The 20442-nt window shown below is 39.8% G+C and overlaps 4 protein-coding genes across 4 annotated transcripts in view; all 4 read left to right on the top strand.

The window, feature by feature from the left end:
- The window catches only part of LOC145498382 (uncharacterized), a 397197-nt gene that overhangs the window by 6625 nt on the left and 370130 nt on the right, over positions 1-20442 (top strand). The window lies entirely within an intron of this gene.
- Positions 2159-2869, top strand: LOC145498455 (kelch-like protein 41). Its single transcript, XM_081478387.1, has one exon. It carries the CDS (start codon positions 2159-2161, stop codon positions 2867-2869), a length of 711 nt encoding a protein of 236 aa, XP_081334513.1.
- On the top strand, positions 5777-8247 carry LOC145497300 (kelch-like protein 24). The gene has a single exon (XM_081477123.1). It carries the CDS (start codon positions 6190-6192, stop codon positions 7906-7908), a length of 1719 nt encoding a protein of 572 aa, XP_081333249.1. The 5' UTR covers positions 5777-6189; the 3' UTR covers positions 7909-8247.
- Positions 13633-15960, top strand: LOC145497565 (kelch-like protein 11). Its single transcript, XM_081477383.1, has one exon. It carries the CDS (start codon positions 13652-13654, stop codon positions 15374-15376), a length of 1725 nt encoding a protein of 574 aa, XP_081333509.1. The 5' UTR covers positions 13633-13651; the 3' UTR covers positions 15377-15960.

Raw genomic sequence — 20442 nt, 5'->3', positions numbered from 1 at the left:
ATTGGCAGTGTTATTGGCTTTTCAATGATAAAGACACTGGAATTGAAAGCGAGGAACGTGCACGCGTTAGATTTGTTGTTCACTTTTTTAGCTATGACATAGTATATTCGGACAGATGTTTTTTTTTTCTGCAGGGCTTTACACGGAGTAAAATACAGTTATTTTTACTCCGACGTATAACATCTAACACACAATTTTTGTATGACCAAGCAAGACCCTGGATTGGCTCGTTCAATAAAGTACGAGGAAGTTTAAGTCCATGTTTTCAATGTATTCTCAGACTAGTAAAGAGACTTATAGTTTGCACATAAGTTGTACGTGAATCGAGATCAAAAATAACATGAGCTAACAACTTGAACCACGAGGTAGATGAGAATTGAACAAACCTGCGCACGGGCAAATATGCAAATTATATGCTAATAGTTATGTTAATTCAAGCGTGTCTAGGCCTAAAAGAGGACATCGTATTTTTTAACATATTTAAATGCATTGTCGTCCCCATAGCCCTTTTCGCCTTTAATCGAGTCACCTGAAAAAGATTTGGGACTTGAGGGTCGGGGGTGGGGGGATTTGGAAAATTGTGTGTACCTCTGGAAAAATCCTGGCTACGCCCCTGCCTTTTTTGCATGCTTACTCTATTCCAGGTTATAAGAGAATTATGTCTACATCTGAGAACGTAACTCATTAACTGAATTACAACAAGCAAACAGACGGGCAGATAATACACAGCCTTCACGTTAATGCCGGCAGCAGTTGGACCTATGTCTTTAGCTTTAGTAGTTGGTGGTTGTCGAGGTCTGTGTAGCATTGACTGAGATGCTGGACGTCGCTGGGACTGTGGGAGATGGCGGCCGAGCAGAGGGAAGGTGTTGATTACACGAATCTTGAGTACAGCAGCTTGCTTCGGAGCGTTTGAAAGAAAGACCAGGACCTCCCGAGATATTGGCACAGACCCTGCAGCTGTTACAGTAGTCCCCTCTGAAGCAATCTTTGACGCCAATAAACGTGCCGTTCATCAACTCGATCATTGCTGCAAAACACTTATGGCAAGGAAATATATCAAGCGCTCAGCACAAGAGTAAATTTTAAAAAAAGCAAATTATAAGAGAAGAAAAAGTGCTTTTGAATAAAACTCTGCAAAGATAAATATTACCAATTCGTCTTATATTAAAATAGCTGTCGGATTACAATAAAACTGAGATCCTGTCATTCCGAGCTACCTACTCTTAACTACGTCCATGGTGCAGGTAACTTCGCCAGTTTCTTGTTGTGTTGCTGGTTAACTTCTGCTTAGAAACCATGCACACCCCCAACGTTGAAGGGGTGACGAATGATAATAACCCCTTCTGTTGCAGAATAGAGTGGAGTTTAAAGGTCGGTACACACACATGTTGCAGCGACAGTTGTCCTCGTGTGACATGTCCGTTTTGGCGAAAAAGTTCTGTTGCGGAGACAAAATTTTGTCCTCGTATAACAGATGCATGAAATTCAGCTGGTTTGAATTCGTACGTCATGAAAGGAAAACCTTTTATTTATTTTTTTCCTATTCTCTTAATTATTTGCTATCCGCGTGCGCTCAACTCCCTCCCCCTCCGCTCGCTCTTCGCGTTTTTCTTTTCGAGTTTTTGAATAACGGTGTCAAATTCATTGTTATATTTAGATCGGATACCTGCTTCCCGCTCAACCAAGCTCACGTTTGGTCGCGGGCCTATTTCTCCCCTGTCTCTCATTCCCCTCCAGATGGCAATCTCTTTCCGATCGAGCAATCCCTTTCCCCCAGTTACCATCGTTACGGGCCAGGCATTCTTTACCATTCATGACCATTCATACAAATTCATCACTTTCACCCTTCGTCCGGGCTAAGCCTACTTGGCAGACGTTAAAGGAGAAGGAGAGACGGAAACTAGGAGTGCAACTGCCCCTCTTCTTCACTTACTTTTTCCCTCTCCTTCCCCAGCCTTTGAACGCCTGCCAGCCAGGCTAGTACAGCGGCTTTACGTATCGAGTCACGCAGGGCCGTCACGCAATCTTTTAGCTGAACGCTGAACTGGTCAGCGGTGGACATTCACTCGAACTGATTCTCTCTTCTCAATCAAATTTTGAAGTGCTTTCTCTTCAGTTACCTCCAGTGAGCCGCTAGTAACTGATCAGCTTACCCATGGATTACATTCTTGAACCAATCAGAGAGATTGACGAGCGTAATTTTTGCACGGAAATGATGAAACGCCTCGATATTCAGCGAAAGAACGAACAGTTCTGTGATGTGATTCCAGAAGCTGGCTCCGGTGACGATCAAGCTCGTTTGAAAGCTCACAGAGTCTTGTTATGTACAGCAAGTCCGTTCTTTTACAAAGCTCTTAACAGTGACATGAAAGATAAGAAAGAAGGAGTGATCCGATTAGAAGAGACGAGCAAAGCTGTGATGGAAGAAGTGTTGGAGTACCTATACACGGGACATGTTGACGTCAATGAAGGCAATGTGCTTGATTTGTTGGCAGTAGCGGACTATTTTCTAATTCCAAGTCTGAAAACTTTGTGCGTTAGTGTTCTCCTACAAGCGCTGTCTTTGCCCAGCAGTATTGCGGCTTATTATGTGACCATGAAGTATCGGTGTGAAGAACTGATGAAAAAAGCGAGGGATTTTATTCAGTCAAACTTTGTAGCTGTTGCTGAAACCGAGGACTTTCTGAATTTGAGCAGCAAACAAGTCGAGGAGTGGATCTCAACTGATGAAATCGTTGTGACGGGAGAGGAAGAAGTTTTCGAAATTCTCATAAACTGGATCGAACGAAATGAGAGTCACAAAAAAAACTTTACAACCTGTTTTGTCACATTCGCTTTATTTACATTCCAAGTGACTATTTGGTGAAAGTCATTCTCCCTGATCCCATTGTAAAAAGCGATCTAGATTATTCAAATTTAGCTTTAGATGCAATTAAAATGGTGTCCAGTGGACAACAAGAATGCTATTTTGCTCAGTCACCAAGAAATTGCCTGAAAACCCACGAAGATGCAATTGTTGCAAGTGGGACATCAAGCACCTGGTGTTACATACCTTTAGAGATCAAGTGGTACAAGCTGGCAGATGCACCATCCAAATTGAGGTATGTCGGTAAAACTATCTGTGCACATCATGGGAAGTTGTTTCGCATTGGAGGAGACAAAACTGACTGTCCAGTAGAATGCTATGATCCATCGCAAAACTCTTGGTCTGTACAGAAGTCCATCCAGCAAATATTCCGCTCCAGTAGTGTTGTGACATTCCGGGGATTTCTCTATGTCATTGGTGGAGTGGATGAACACAGCAACTGGTTGGGCACTGTGAAGAGATACAATCCTGATACAAACATGTGGCAAGAGGTGCCCTCCCTAAGCTACCCCAGGTCAAGTACGTGTACATGATGGAAAGCACTTGTACGCTATTGGAGGCAATTCAGATAGTGGATGTCTGGACATTGTTGAAAGATATGATCCAAAGGAAAAAGCTTGGCATACCGTTGCATCAACTCTGGAAAAACGAATGGGTGCTGGTGATGCTGCTGTGAGTCAAAAACTCCATGTCTTTGGGGGCCTGCGCGGTAAAGATTACTCAGACTCAAACTTCTGTGAAATATATGACCCAATCACTGATGTGTGGAGTGGCGTTGCAATTACATTGTGTACAATTTTTCCAGGAAAAAAACACTGTAAGTGTGGTGAGTTTCAGAGGAAAAATATTTGTGTGTCATGTCTTTGATCAGGATGATCCGCAACAAAATGTGCCATTGCAGGTTTATGACACTGTTACAAGTGAGTGGAAAACCTGTACCAATATATGCCAAAGATCTGAAAATCAAATTACAATTTCAAGGTTGAGAATGCCAAGGAAAGTTTTGGATATGTGTAAGGTACTTTCTTAGATGTGTGATATTTGCTCTCGAGCCACTGTTTAAAAAATTCACTAGAAACCTAGACTAGAAGGTAGCTTAGCTAAAGTTTGAGTATATCTTATGTGTTTCAGGTTCACAGAAATCAAGTCTAGTTTAGGCATAAGACAACTACCCAGAGTGACTGCCTTGTGTGCCAATATTATTATAACTTGATTCCAGAATAGTGACCGTGACTCAAATAAAGCAATGACTATGACTTTATCAAAAAACTAAACTAGCATTCTCCAAACCATGCGTGGTTGCAACTTTTCTGTTTGTCTTCTTTCGTGTACCTAAAAAAAAGTACCAACTGCCCCACCACCCCTCCACCTGCTTATGTGCAATACGTCCATGTTATATACGTCTCTCCTGTTGAAAACTATCGGGCATAGGTGTATATCCTAAATAATTTGCTGCCGGCACCCACTGATACTCCAGTGAAGAGCGACGTACTGTAAGAATATGACACACCGCCCAGGAACATAACAAAAAGACCCTGGCCCGGGTTTGACCCAGATTGCTTCAGCTGGTCTAATGTAATAACCATATGCAATATTATTAAGTGAACAAAATGTTATGTTACAAAACTATATGTGACCAGAAACTAGAGGAAGGTGCCCTGTTGTTTAAAGAATGGAAAACCCTACCACCGGAGAAAATAAGTCACTTTCCTTTCCATAATGTACATGGCTGGGTAATGATAATATTTACTTACACATTTAAAACTAGGTTAAGGTCCGTATTGGAGAAATACTGGTCGAATTCTTTTTTTTGGCAGGTATATGGACCAAGGTTGCGGTTGGTCAATAATTTTACGAAAAGAAAAACAGGAGAAAAAGAAAAGAATGAGATCAATATTCTCCAATACGGACCGAAGATATCTCAATTAAGTATGTATTACAATGGCTCTTTTTAATCTGCTTAACAAATCGAATGTGGTTTAGCGCGGTCTGTACTCATATCGACAACGATACGCGTCATCACAGTGGTCAAAATGTTTGTGGACTCACGAGGCGCAACAAAATTTGACCACTGTGATGACGCGTATCGTTGTCGATAAGAGAATAGACCACGCTAAACCACATTCGATTTGTTTTTTACCACAGTATCAACGTCAGAGAAAATGTTTCTTTTTTCAGAGCACGAGCTGAAAAAGGCATTGCGCGACACATTGACGCGAGCAGCGTTGTCTGGACTCTTATCGACAACGGCAGATTAGCCAATCAGATTGCGAGATTAGCAGTAATTGCGGTAAAATAATAAATTGATGCGTCTCCGCGATCCATTGTTGGTAAACGCGCGTGCGAATAATAAAAATTCATTTGCGTTTCTCATGACGCTTTTGTGGACATGTAATTAAATGAAATTGGCCTCCAAACATAAAGGAAAACAGATCTATACTTAGTTCAGCCATGTAATAAATATTTCTAATTGCAAGTATTAACTGGCGCAGAAGGCTATTATACTGTAACAACGGCCTGAGAGCATCCTCCGCAATCAAGCTTACATTGCTGGCCTGGCCATATTCTTGAAAACTGTTGCCGTAGAGCATTATTTTAAGTGATGCTATGTTTTGTCGATTCCACACAAACTATACAGCTAAGAGCGTGGATCAGGTAAAATACCAACTAGAAACTCATCTGCAAGTAACCACACAAATTTTCCCCGCAAAACGACAGTGGTCAGTGTTGATAATCATTGCTGCAAATTAATAAACAATAATTATAAAGGACTAGATGAAGGAGTCTAAGTCAAATTTCATTTTAAAACAGTAGCAAAACTTTATCTTTCAGTTGATCTACACCTCTTTAAAACTTCTATTTTGATTCGTTCTTGTTAATTTGTACCCCTTTTGCTTTAAGGGCTAGGGGCATTTTTTGTGTTGTTTACCGGCATTGTTTACGTTGTTAACTACGCTTTGCTAGATAACCAGAAATAAAACCTTAGATCGCTTTTAATCCTGAATTATGTTGATTGAGTTTTTATTAAACGCATGTCAAATTCATTAAATTAAGACTCTACTTGCTATCTATGGATGGGATACCAGTTTCCCACCCGCCCAACCAAAGACAAAGTCCACCCTTCGCCCCCTAAATAGTACAGCGGTTTTAGTAGGTGTTGCGTCACGCAAATCGTCACGCAATCGTTTATCTGGACTGGTCAGCGGTAACTCGAACTAATTTCTTCCTTCTCGTCCGTTCTCCCGAATATTAAACCGAATATTTGAGTGGTTTCTCTTCAGTTATCTCCAGTCAGCCGCTAGAAACTGATCAGTCTGCTCATGGATTCCATTCTTGAACCAATCACCGAGACTGACGAGCGTAACTTTTGCGTGGAAATGATGAAACGCCTCGATATTCAGCGAAGGAACGACCAGTTCTGTGATGTGATTCTAGAAGTTGGCTCCGGTGACGATCAAGCTCGTTTGAAAGCACACAGAATCGTGTTATGTGCAGCGAGTCCGTTCTTTTACAACGCTCTTAACAGTGACATGAAAGAAAAAAAAGAAGGAGTGATCCGATTAGAAGACACGAGCAAAGCTGTGATGGAAGAAGTGTTGGAGTATCTGTACACGGGACATGTTGACATCAGTGAAAACAGTGTCAATTTTGATTTGACGGCAGCAGCCGATTATTTTATTATGCCAAGCTTGAAAGCCTTTTGTGGTAAAGGTATTCTAAAAACACTGGCCCTTTGTAACTGTGTCTCGATTTATTATTTTGCTTCGAAGTATCGGTGTGAAGAACTTCTGAAAGGTGCTAAGGATTTCATTCTGGCCAACTTTGTTGCTGTGGCTGAAACTGAGGACTTCCTGAACTTGAGCAGCAAACAAGTCGAGGAGTGGATCTCAAGTGATGAAATCATCGTAGAAGGAGAGGAGGAAGTTTTTGAAGTTGTAGTGAAGTGGATGGAACGAAATGAAAGTCAGAAACAAAACTTTTACGAGTTGTTTCGTCATATTCGCTGTATCTATTTGCCCCGTGTGTACCTTTCAAACGTTGCTCTACATGATCCACTGGTAAAGAGTAACACAGATTGCTCAAATTGTGCCCAAGATGCTATGAAAGAGGTGTGTGATGGTGGAGAAGAATGTTATTTTGCTCAGTCACCAAGAAACTGCCTGAGAACTCATGAAAATGCTATTGTTGCCTGTGGAGCAAACAGTACACTATGTTACATACCTTCAGAAGACAAGTGGTACAAATTATCACATATGCTGTCGGCAAGGTACTTTTTTAGTCAGTCCATGAGTGTGTGTCAAGGGAAATTGTTCTTTATCGGAGGTACATGTACCAGTCCCGCGGAACGTTATGATCCATTAGTAAACGCTTGGTCTCCTCTGGAATCTTTCAAGCAAAAAATCAAGTTTTGTACTGTTGTAACTTTTCAGGGCTTGCTCTATGTCATTGGTGGAGTGGAGCAGGAAGCAAACAATCGCTTGAGCACAGTGCAGAGATACAATCCTGATACAAACTTGTGGCAAGAGGTGTCCTCTCTAAGTAGTCCCAGGTCAAGTGTTTGTGCAGTAGCCACTGAAAGTTACTTGTATGCTATTGGAGGCAGATCAGATGTTGAACTTGCAAACATTGTTGAAAAATTTGATCCAAAGGAAAAGGCATGGTGCCTGGTTGCCCCAACTCTAGAAAAACGAGTGGCTGCTTGTGGTGCAGTTGTCAATGACAAAGTATTTGTGTTTGGTGGCCTCAGGGGTGAAGATTGTGCACGCTCAAGCTTCTGTGAAATGTATGACCCAGTAACTGACATGTGGAGTAGCATTGCAAATACAGTTACTCCAGGAGGGTATGCAAGTGCAGTGAGTTTCAAAGGAAACATTTTTGTGAGTGGTGACTTTGGAGAAGATGTGTCTCTGCAGATTTATGATGTTGTTACAAGGGAGTGGAAATTTTGCACCAAGTTTCCCCGGAGTGGTGAAGTATTTAGAATTTCTTGTTTAAGAATGCCAAGGGAGATTTTGGATAAATGCGAAATACTTTCATAGACGTGCGTCATATTATTTTACTCTTCTTCGTGCCCAAACTTCCCAAGAATGATGTGTTGTAAGATAATGTGGCAAGGATTAATTAAGAAATTGAAAATAATAACCTTAGGGATGTTGTCTTGTGTTACATCAGATTGTCATCAATGATTGTAACTCTAATAAGAATGTTTATACTCAGTTTGCGACCACCTCTTCTCAGCGACCAGTTTTCCAAAATACCAAAAGTTTCCCAGTCAAATCACTATATTTGGAACCTCTTGTAAGTGACGACCTCTCGTAAGTGACCTCGACCACTTTTGGAGTGAAAGTTTTAAATTTTCTTTTGTTTTTAACCTCCTGTAAGCGACCACTTGACTTGTAATAGAGCCGAATTGGATAATAAGGTGTTGTAACATTATCTAAAAGGAGCTAAAAGGATTTAAAAAACTCTTAATCTAATTTAAAAAGTGAAAACCAGACCTTCTAACCCTCTAAGGATAACCTTTTTGTACAAGTTTGTTTTATTGAAGAGTCCTGCAAAAACCCATATTAACAGACTTTCTACAATAGCTTTCCTCTTTAACGTGTCAATAGTAACAGACCTCTTTAGCTTGGGTGGTTTGTTTTCCCATTGTAGATCATGTGATAATCTCTAGACAAATTTTCTTTAATCGATCTTAAAGTTATTCATTCATATACATGCTACTATTTAAAAATTTGAAAGCAAGAATTCTCAAGAGTATTATCACGTGGTCTGCAATGGGAAAACAAACCGCCCAAGCTAAAGAGGTCTATTTTATATGTACGATTATAAAGAAGGCTAAGTTATTTCTGATTCATTATCTTTCAAGTTTTAGGGACTTAAAATTCTGACGCGCGGTTTGGGACTGGCACTAGTTACCCACGCGAAATCATCCTTTTTAACTTGGAAAGAAGTTGTAGTGGTGGGACAATTCCACTCCATCATTCCTCCACTCCTTTACTTCCTGTTAGACATTTGGAATCCCCCCCCCGGGGGGGGGGGAACTCACATGGCGAAATGATTTGAACAAAATAGTTAATAAATAGAAAAAAAAGACATAACACAAGACTGGGAGTTCAGCAGTCACTAATATAATAATAATAATAACATTTATAAAGCGCAAATTTCATAAAATGTTCACATGCGCATGACAAGATTAAAAACAGAATAAAAAGGCTAAAAAGCTCAAATTACAATTAAAAGTAAACTTACAATTATAAAAACAACTATGATAAAAATGCATGACGGAACAGGTGCGTTTTTAGCTTGGTTTTAAAAATACTAACAGTGCTGGCGCTTCTTATGTCAAATGGTAGCGCATTCCAAAGTTTCGGTGGAGTACAGGTAAAAGAGCGGTCACCTAGTGTAGCTTTTGATTTAAAATGCGGATAATATCGCCTTGGAAAGGGACGAAAAAAGAGAAAAAAAGGAAAAAAAAAAGAAGTTATTACGACTCGGTGTATTCGTATTTGGTAACCCTTCCAAGCATGAACACCGCCGAACAAGTCTTCACTTTGTTGAGCGGACGAGACACGGTGCTGTCCTTGTGGTATTATGACCCTACTTTGGACAATTTATTTTCTCTCAGAAGGTAACAAAAAAAGAAAAAAATCACTGATATCGCCTGGAAAAATAAAGAACGAAAAAAAAAAAAGGAATGAAAATGAGAATCCGATTACTGAGTTGCTTTGCTGATCGGACAAGAAGCCGTACTTTCTTTATAATTGAAAGCCGCTTTCCGCTTTGTAGCTATAGGCGCAAAGTCAAATGTATTGCCTTTGACGTAACCCTGGGCCTGCACTCATATGGTTCAGCACGCTTTTTTTCACGGATATGCGAGCATGCTAAGAAATGCAGGAATAGTATCGTAATAATCCGGTATAATTGCTCCAATTTGAGGCGTCTAGATTTGCGAGCAAGTTGCGTTACCAGTTTTCATGCTGTTTCGTGAGCCTAGACTTGCTCTTAATCACTTGGGGGACTCCCATATAAAAAGGACGGAGGTGTTCGTCGTACCTTTTAGGGGTTAAAAAAGCGGCTTTACTACCTCTTGGGGTGTTCAGCCTCAAAAGGACTACATCGGGAGTTTTTGCGGAACCTTTTAGGATATTGAGCCGAAAAAATATGACAGGAGATCATGTTTTGTTTTAGAATTGGTACCTCTAAGGAGTGAAAAAAAAATTAAACCACGCCCACAAAACAGGATCTTGGTACCTCTCAACCTCGTTGCCAGCGCTTTTCCCTTGAAGATTGGGGTAGGGGGGGGGGGGGGCCCTCCCAATCTCCAAGGGAAAACCCCTGGCAACGAGATTGGTCACCTCTCTTAGGGGTTCTTACCAAAATTTCCATCGAGCATTCCCGTCCTTTTAATCTGGTGGTCCCCCGGGCCTAATCACGTATAACTGACTCCAGGAAATCATTATGCCGACTAAAACTTGCCTAGCTCCGAGGCCTCGATATTTCGCCACGCTCAATCGTTTTCGAGTCACGTGGTCCGAGGCGGTCGTTCGTCTCGGATACGTCACTGAAATCAATTGACCGTGAAGGCCTAGGAGAAAGCCCTAAAGGAACAGTCCAGTTTCGAGTTTGCCATGACCGCTGATTAAAAGCACTGAGAACGCATTTGCAAAGGGTTAACCTCGACCTAAAGGAAAATATTCACAAATTCCAGTGAGAATATGATCTATTTACAGCTCTGTGTATTGTTTAATTTTCAAATTTGTGGTACCTTCCCAGCGGTATTTGTGAATAGTTTTTTTTTTTAGATCGAGGCTATCCCTGTCTAAATGCGTTCTTAGTGCTTTTAATCAGCGGTCATGGCGAACTCGAAACTGGACTATTAGGCAAGCCAGTAAAACCAAACTAATCGTATTGGTCGCCGGCCGAGAGAGCTTAATTATCACCTTACAAGTTACTTGCATGAAGAGAATAGTAATGTAAATGAACATGAAATAAATAAATAAATAAAACGATTATGGGCCTACGAAAGAGATAAAAGAGCGATATGACATATCCGAGTTGGTAGATTATGAGATTTCACAACCCATAAAAGAAATCCAAAATTCCACCAACTTCCCTTGGAGACGCAGTTTCCTTCGCAGCCGTTACTTCGGTCGGCGCGCAAAAGAGAGGCGTAGCATGACGACCCAAGTCGGGTTTGCGAGAAAGTTTGCTCTGGCTAATTCTTTCGTCTGATCTCTCGTTTGGTCCTGTGAACCCTGTTCGCGTATCTCTCGCCCGTTTGACTTCCTGCTGACTCGACTCTCTGCAGGGAACATTAGTCTAAAGGTCACAACTAGCTGACCTATCTACCAAATGAGCGGAAGATTCCAACTCTACCCCTTGTACTACAAAGGAGATTCCTTCTCCCCCCTACCACTCCCCGCCCGTACCACGGTGAATATTTTGAGCTTATTTTCTACGTGTGAGGATTATATATACACTTTTTGGGATGCAAATCAAACTATACCGGAACCTTCTACCCGTCCCTTTCTATCCCAGTCAGGAAAAAAAAAATATCCCGCCTTAGTTGCAATGAGTAAGTCATTCAATCAAATAGTCGCAATAAAACCAGCAGTCAGTGCGTACATGATGACAAAGTTTAAATTTAAATTGCAAATTATACATGTGTTCGTCGGTCTTCCCGTAGCTTGAATACACTGGCGTTCAGAACTTAAACTAGCTAGAAGAAATCTTCTTTTCTCCTCACTCGTTGCTACAAATTCTATCAACATGCTGAGTCGGATAGGTCTTTACATGTTAAGGTGTTACTAAACACTTTCGCTTCTCAGTCAAATATTTGTTTTTAAGAACATCAAATTTCCGATGGGCAACTATCAGCCGATAGTTCCTCGACAGAAATACTGCATTGTCTAAATAGAAATCGAGAGCGGCAGGGGCGTAGCTAAGGGAGGTCCTGGGGTACCCTTGAACCCCCCCCCCCTTTTGTAAGCCTCTTTCAAGCAAACAACCTACAACAGGTGGCGAAAACGACATGACAATCTGGTTAGTACCCTCACTTTGACAGAGTGTGACCCCCCCCCCCCCTCTTTGAAAAATCCTGGCTATGCCCCTAAGCGAATAATGCAATTCATTTGCTAAAAAAAAAAAAAAAACAGGTTTTTTCACGCACTCTTACAAGATGTTTTGTAATAAATATTTTTTTACTTATGCACTGAAGAGCAGGGTCAACGCTTTTTTGTCCTAGCGAGCTGACCGTCTATATATATTTGTAGAAATCATGTTTTTCCGCAAATAAGGTTTATGCTTTTACCTTAAAGACAATCATTTGATTAGCGTGTAACCAACGCATTATAACAGTGAAAATCTGTGCGGCTTTGTTAGAGTGAACCATTCATATTTCTTCTTCCCTATTCTGGTCTAAACAATTTACGCCCAACTTGAATTATCTATTTTCAAATTTAAAAATTGAACATGAGAAGGAACGAAGACGTTGGAAAATTTGAAGAAAATTATGAATTCGCATTTGTAACTAGTGCCAAACCGCGCGTGAGAATTTTAAATCCCTGGAACTTGGAAGAAAAGAGGAAAAGTTTCGATTTTTCTTATGAATCAGAAATAACTTATAGCCATCTTTATAATCGTACACATGGAATTACTGTTTCTGTTAAAACGGGTGTTTATTACCTCATAACTTTTATGATAATGCGAATTTCATAAAACGATACGTAGAATAAAGCACGTGGACACTGATTTAAATTTCCGGATTCAGATGCCTTTTAAGTTTTTGGGGTTTTTTTCTATTCTAGTCATGTGACTGGTCAAATATGGCCATGATTTGAAACTTTTGCAGGACTCTTCAATGGAACAAACCCGTGCAAAACGCTTATCCTTAGGAGGTCTGGTTTTCAAAAGATGACGGTAAGAGACCTTCCCTAGGAAAAAATTCATGACCAATTGGTAGCTAAGAAGGAGCCCCCTTAACAATGGTCGGTATATAAATGACATATGACCTGCGGATTGAAAACTCAGTGCAGTGGCATCAAAATTGCCACTATTAACAGAAAATCCATTTTCCAAGTTGAGTGGCTCGTAGCCACTTTGATTTTCTTTCCAGCATAGAAATTGTTAACAAATAATGAGCATTTCATGGAGCTTTTACTGAGCAATTACCCTGAACTGTCGTTCTTCTGCTTACCTCGACCCAATTAAATTTCGTGTAAATTGATTATTCCGTCCATTAGGTTACGTACAAAAATTATTTGTCTATGAAAATAATAGGTATATATCTGATATACTTTTTGTCGGTTTTCAGCTTGCAGAAGAGAAATACAAGCTTTAACGTTGTTTACGTTATTGATTACGCTTTTTTTTTTTACCAGAAATAAAAACCTTGGGTCGTTTTTAAATCCGAGTTAGGTTAGTTGCATGGGTTTTTGAATAGACGAATGCCAAATTCATTGAATTAAGATACTTACTATATAGAGACGGGATACCAGCTTCCCTCCCGCTCAACCAATCTCCCCTCTTTCTCATTCATTCCAGATGGCTATCTCTTTCCGATCGAGCAATCGCTTTCCCTCAGATCAGCGGCTCTACGTGCCACGTCACGCAATAATCACGCAATCCACGCAATATTTTAGCTGATCTGGTCAGCGGTGGGAGACTCACACGAACTAATTCTGCTCCGCTCCTTCTCTTCTCTCAAAAGTTCAATCGAATTTTGAAGTGTTCTCTCTTCAGTTATCTCCAGTCACCCGCTAGTAACTGATCAGCTTTCTTATGGATTACATTCTTGAACCAATCATAGAGATTGACGAGCGCAACTTTTGCGTGGAAATGATGAAACGCCTCGATATTCAGCGAAGGAACGACCAGTTCTGTGATGTGATTCTAGAAGTTGGCTTCGGTGACGATCAAGCTCGTTTGAAAGCTCACAGAGTCGTGTTATGTGCAGCAAGTCCGTTCTTTTACAACGCTCTTAACAGTGACATGAAAGAAAAGAAAGAAGGAGTGATCCGATTAGAAGACACGAGCAAAGCTGTGATGGAAGAAGTGTTGGAGTATCTGTACACGGGACATATTGACATCAATGAAAACAGTGCCAATTTTGATTTGACGGCAGCAGCCGATTATTTTGTTATTCCAAACTTGAAAGCCTTGTGCGGTAAAGGTATTCTAAAAACACTGGCCCTTTGTAACTGTGTCTCGATTTATTATTTTGCCTTGAAGTATCGGTGTGAAGAACTTCTGAAAGGTGCTAAGGATTTCATTCTGGCCAACTTTGTTGCTGTGGCTGAAACTGAGGACTTCCTGAACTTGAGCAGCAAACAAGTCGAGGAGTGGATCTCAAGTGATGAAATCATCGTAGAAGGAGAGGAGGAAGTTTTTGAAGTTGTAGTGAAGTGGATGGAACGAAATGAAAGTCAGAAACACAACTTTTACGAGTTGTTTCGTCACATTCGTTGTATTTATTTGCCTCGTGTCTACCTTTTAAACGTTGCTCTACATGATCCACTGGTAAAGAATAATGTTGATTGCTCAAATTGTGCCCAAGATGCTATGAAAATGGTGTTTGGTGGAGGAGAAGAATGTTATTTTGCTCAGGCACCAAGAAACTGTCTGAAAACTCATGAAAATGCTATTGTTGCCTGTGGAAGAAGCAGTACACTATGTTACATACCTTCAGAAGACAAGTGGTACAAGTTGTCACGTTTGCTATCCACAAGGAACTTTTTTAGTCACGCCATTAGTGTATGTCAAGGGAAGTTGTTTTTTATTGGAGGTAACAGAGATGGCTGTCCTGCAGAACGATATGATCCATTAGTAAACACTTGGTCTCCTCTGGAATCTTTCAAGCAAAAAATTAAGTTTTGTACTGTTGTAACTTTTCAGGGCTCGCTATATGTCATGGGTGGAGTGGAGCAGAAAGAAAACAAGCGCTTGAACACAGTGCAGAGATACAATCCTGATACCAACCTGTGGCAAGAGGTGTCCTCTCTAAGTAGTCCCAGGTCAAGTGTTTGTGCAGTAGCTACTGGAAATCACTTGTATGCTATTGGAGGCAGATCAGATGTTGAACTTGTCAACATTGTTGAAAGATTTGATTCAAAGGAAAAGGCATGGTGCCTGGTTGCCCCAACTCTAGAACGCCGAGTAGGTGCTTGTGGTGCAGCTGTCAGTGAAAAAGTATTTTTGTTTGGTGGCTTCAGTAGTGAAGTCGAGTACTCACATTCAATCTTCTGTGAAATATATGACCCAGTAACTAATATGTGGAGTAGCATTGCAAATGCAGTTACCCCAAGAGTGTACGCAAGTGCAGTGAGTTTCAAAGGAGACATTTATGTGTGTGGTGACTTTGGAGAAGATAACTCTCTGCAGATTTATGACATTGTTGCCAGTGAGTGGAAATTTTGCACCACGTTTCCCCAGAGTGATGAACAATTTAGAATTTCTTGTTTAAGAATTCCAAGGGAGGTTTTGGATAAATGTTCATTACTTTCATAGACATGCATGTGTTATATTATTTTACTGTTCTTCAAGGCCAAACTTCCAAAGAATGATTTGCTGTAATATAATGTGGCAAGGATTAATTAAGAAAATGTAATCTTAGGGATGTTGCCTTGTTGTACATATGTAGCAGATTGTCATCAAAAGCTGTATCTCTAAAAATAATTTTTATATATAAATCTTTAGTAGATGATGTAGAGTTTTTTCTTGTAACAATAATTAAGCATTTTACCATTTTTTTAGCCTGTGTCGCAGACAGAAATTTACCTGTAATAAATAGTAACCCTGCGGTACATGTAAGTATCGTCTGTAATGCAGGCTACCAAAATGTCTGTAACCAAAAGTCTGATCTTTGGGGCACTTTGCTGACAAATTTCTATTGTATGATGTATTTTGTATGATTTTGTCTTTTTTTTTTTGCTGGACAGGAATTTTCATTCATTGGTAATTTCTTATCCTCCATCAAGATTTTAATAGTCTATCCTTTTCCCTGTGGGGTTTTAAACCTCATGAATGAAGATCATGTAGTATTTTGTTAGTTGCACATGTATATTACATTATATATGTATATCATATTATTAAGTTGTTGTATTATTTTAATTTTTTTGTTTCTTTGAGTGGTGGTGGTGGGGGGGGGGGGGGGGGGGTCTTTGTGCCACTCATGACTCTCCCAAGAATTATTCACTCAAATCAGTAATCAAACTTAAGTGGTGTGTAGAGGATCACGTAGTATTTTGTTAGTTGCACATGTATATTACATTATATATATATCATATTATTAAGTTGTTGTATTATTTGAATTTTTTTGTTTCTTTGAGTGGTGGTGGGGGGGAGTCTTTGTGCCACTCATGACTCTCCCAAAAATTATTCACTCAAATCAGTAATCAAACTTAAGTGGTGTGTAGAGAATCAGAACTTGTCCTCTTTCGTTACTGTATGACTGGAAAAAGGTACTTTATTCTGACTGGCCGAGAACAAGCAAATTGTTAATTCTTGTCTTCATTGCAGTGCAAAAATTTTATAACACTCATGCATTTGCAATTTTCTCAGTTATGAATTGTGATAAATGATCATATGACAGCTCAAAGAGCTCAAGCAATTTGTATCAGTTCTATAGGATTTACACAACTCTTAATGCATTTTTGTTAAATTGTACAGTTCCAGAAAATATCATACTCCCTCCACAGAAGGGATTGGAATTTCCTGGTGGGTGGGGTTCTAGCTAAAAGGCTCAATGTAATTTTGAGAGAATTTTTAATAATCACCTGTAGAGTAAATGATTATTTACACCTTTTGCTGTTCATTTACAGAAAATAAACATTCATTTGTGTCCAAATTTCTTTCATTATGGTCAATAACCTCTCATTAACGCCAATATGACCTTCATTTGGGCGTAAGGAACGTTCAAGAATAATATTTACATATGTATTAACATTCAAAATCATCAAAAGAAGGTGGTAGTCAACGAAGTGGGATATGCGTTCAGTGGGATGGCTATTAGATGAAACAATAGGGCGTCCTGGATTGCCCGGCTTATGTATTTTAGGTAGATTGTAAAATTGTCCTGGTTTAACGTCAGGCTGTATAAGGTATTGTGTCGTTTTGTCGTTTATGAGTTTGTCCTTATGCATTCTGTTAACGTGAAAGGTGACACGTTTTTGTATGTCGGCAGTTATGTCTTCGTTTGAGCGTTGGTAGAATTTGGTGTCAGTAAGTTGTCTGTTGCATTCGTCGATGTACCAAGTTTTGTCCATATATAACAACAGTACCGGAACTTTTGTCAGCGGCCGATTTAGAATTATATCTTGTCGTTGTTTAAGTTGGCGTATGGCCTGTTGTCCTGTAGCAGTAAGGTTATCATGAATAGTGATGGGTTTCCCTGTGGTTATGTCAAGTTGAACAGCGTCTGAAAAGGTGTTTAGGGCTCGCTCTCTGTCTTTGAGGGGATGGGAGGGGAGGGGAGGATTCTAAGTACTTTTGTTATGGAAAGGAGTGTCGTGTTCGTTAGCTGTGGGGGTATTTCTGTTTTCGTCAAAAAATATTCGGCTTTCGCATGCGTCGTGAAAAGACGTAAACGGCGTCGACAAAATCTGGATCGGACCGGACCGGATCACGGATCGGATCACGGACCGGATCACGGATCGGATCACGGATCGGATCGCGGATCGGATCACGGATCGGATCACGGATCGGATCAAGGAAAAAAATTCAAAATTTTGTTGAGCAAATTGCACTAGAGTGACTACTGTGAGCAGAACGTTTTATTTAATTCAGGTGTGATATTCCTTTATTCTTTTATAATATCAAGCCAACTGGAAGCTGGTCACAGATGAATTTTTTTCAGGCTGTTGGGTTTTGATTGCGATGGTCAATCATGTCTTCATATCTTTCTCCGCAGTTCAGATAAATGATATTTCGTGTAATCACTTGCATCAAAGGTACACTGTCATAAAACGAGTCAGTGTGGTAAAAATAGGACGGACGTATGAATAGAAACACAAAAACTAAAAACACTAAAAAATTAAACACCTGATGATTTCAAACAATTTCCGTTTTTGAGACAAGTCTATACTTTTACAAGATGTGAGTTTGGAATACGATATTTCGCACTGGAATAAAACGAAACAAACCATTTGTATTTCAAGGAAATATAGCTGTTTTACAAAAAATTCTAGGAATAACATCGATAGTGTGAACGATAACGCAACCCGAGAATAAACAACATTTTAAGAGTTACGTCACGATTTTTAGAGTTAATTTTAGGGTTGCAAAGAGTTGCCTTTAAATAGAATAAAACCTTAAAATGATCGTGTCCTAGGATAGAAAACACTTAAGAGGCAAGAACAAATCAAAACGGAATGAGGATCGTTAAGGATGGCAAAGATTAACGGGGATTGCAAATGACGAACTTGAAAAACTAGGCTAGTTTTTTCAAGATGTGCAAATCGTGACGTAGCTCCTTCAAAGCAAGTCATGTCCTTAAGCTTTCGTACGTAAGTTTTCTCATTAACTGTAACGACCCTCCAAGTTGCGACCATTTTAGTCGCCATGGCGACTAGAATTTTGGAGCTGGCGACTAAATTAGAACGCAAGTTGCCAGCTCGGCGACTAAAATTAACGTGACCTATGCGTCAGGAGCTTGAGCGGACTATCATTCGGAGCAAAAAGAAAAACGTTCTGAGCATTAAGAATTCACTTTGCAAAGCTAGTTGCTGTGGGATTTTAACCAATAGAAATGGAAACTGAAAAAAATGAAATGTTACACGGTAAACCAAGATCAAGGAATTGCATTCAGTTGAGCTTGGGACGCTACGAAATTCGTTCCACTCGACTGAACTTTGGCACGTAACAATTTTACCTGGAAGCGTGAGACAACGCATGCAATCCGGTCATTTGCCATCGAAAAGATGAGGAATTGCAAAAGCTTGGAAAGCTCGACGGTGACAGGATCCACAATATATTTCAGAAACATCCAGATGTATTTGAGAAACGTATTTTGTTTCAGTGGACACGAAAATACTTGACTTTACAGCAAACTTGATAACACAAGCACGGGGGATTCTATAAATAAAAAAAAAAGGTGATGAAAAGCGGCTCGCAGTTGTAAATAAATTTCACTTGTGTGAACGAACCTGGGTTTATTTTTAAATTGTCTAAGATTTCATCAATAAAAAATATCCGTCTTAGTGATTGCCCTAAAACTTGTGAACGTATTTTCGCGTTAAGTATTCGCGTTCCGCGGTTCGCATATTAAATTCAAAACGACAAACAATTTGAGCGTGAACTTTTCTGTCCATTTCTCAATACAGTCTTTAATTTTCAGATGAAGTTTTATATCGTTTGCTTATTCAAGCAGAAAACGAGGTTGAACATTTAAAAAAGATCATAAGCGATAGGGTAAAAATAGTGTTCACTTTATGGTCTCAGCAAGAATTTGATGCCGCCTTGATAAACATTGGAAAACTTTCCGCCATTCAGCTGCGAGTGGGGCTATCTTATTGTGATCAACTCGCAACACTGTTGCAATAATATAGTACTTTTTCATTGTGATCAGAAACTATTTCATTTGATCATCAATCATTCCAATAAAAGCTTATTTGAATCAACATTAGGTAGTTCTTTCACTGAACGGGACTTCAATTTACTTGGTGGTTCAAGGACTCGAATGTTATTAATAAGACAGTTAGATAATAATAAGATTATTATTTATTATTAATTAATTATTAATTTATGCATATATTTTGGCGACTAAAATTTTTCACTGGCGACCAAACCTGAACAGTCAGTGGCCACATGGCCACTAAGGAACTTGGAGGGTTGCTGTAACGCCAACTGTAACGCTCACATCTGACACGAAAATGTAGCCGAGAATTAGCCACTGATAACAATTTCAAAAACGAGAATGGGAGGTTCACGCAAGCTTCGAGCCAACTAACGTTCAAATATAACTACATCTGCCTGTTCATTACGATTTAAATTCGTCGTAAATTAGGCGCTTATGCGGCTTTTTAAATGACCTCTTGTCATTCTCTGTAATTAACATGTCATTGCGTCAAATTCGGGATTCTTATTTTCATTTAACATATTTTAGTTTTCCACTTTTATTTTTTATTTATTATTATCTTATAAACGGTTTGATTTTTGTTTTTGGTTTTTTTTTTTCTTTAAAACTTTGTTTTTTTTTTCTGTGATCCGATCCGTGATCCGATCCGTGATCCGGTCCGTGATCCGATCCGTGATCCGGTCCGTGATCCGGTCCGTGATCCGATCCGTGATCCGATCCGGTCCGAACCAGATTTTGTCGACGCCGAGACGTAAATGTCGGCTGAAACTTCCGACCAGTTGATATGTCGTGGTGTAGGGCAGAATGTGAGTCCACGGGAAAGGACAGATATCTCGTCGGTAGATAAAGAGCAACTGGAAAGATTAATGACAGAAGAATGATCTAGCTGAATGTTGGCAGGTTTGGCTTTGCGGCGAGAGCGCTTACGTGTGACAGTTGAGTTGGAGGCGTCATGTGTAACATTAAATGGTATGTCATTATTACCATTCTCGTCCCCAGA

This window comes from Orbicella franksi, chromosome 9, assembly GCF_964199315.1.
Source record: "Orbicella franksi chromosome 9, jaOrbFran1.1, whole genome shotgun sequence".
Lineage (NCBI taxonomy): Eukaryota > Metazoa > Cnidaria > Anthozoa > Scleractinia > Merulinidae > Orbicella > Orbicella franksi.
Note: the sequence above shows the minus strand (reverse complement) of the source record. Positions and strands in the feature narration are given on the sequence as shown.

What these genes read in the sequence shown, in the direction of transcription:
- LOC145498455 (XM_081478387.1), top strand. Translation starts at nt 2,159, where the DNA reads ATGGATTACATTCTTGAACCAATCAGAGAGATTGACGAGCGTAATTTT.
- LOC145497300 (XM_081477123.1), top strand. Translation starts at nt 6,190, where the DNA reads ATGGATTCCATTCTTGAACCAATCACCGAGACTGACGAGCGTAACTTT.
- LOC145497565 (XM_081477383.1), top strand. Translation starts at nt 13,652, where the DNA reads ATGGATTACATTCTTGAACCAATCATAGAGATTGACGAGCGCAACTTT.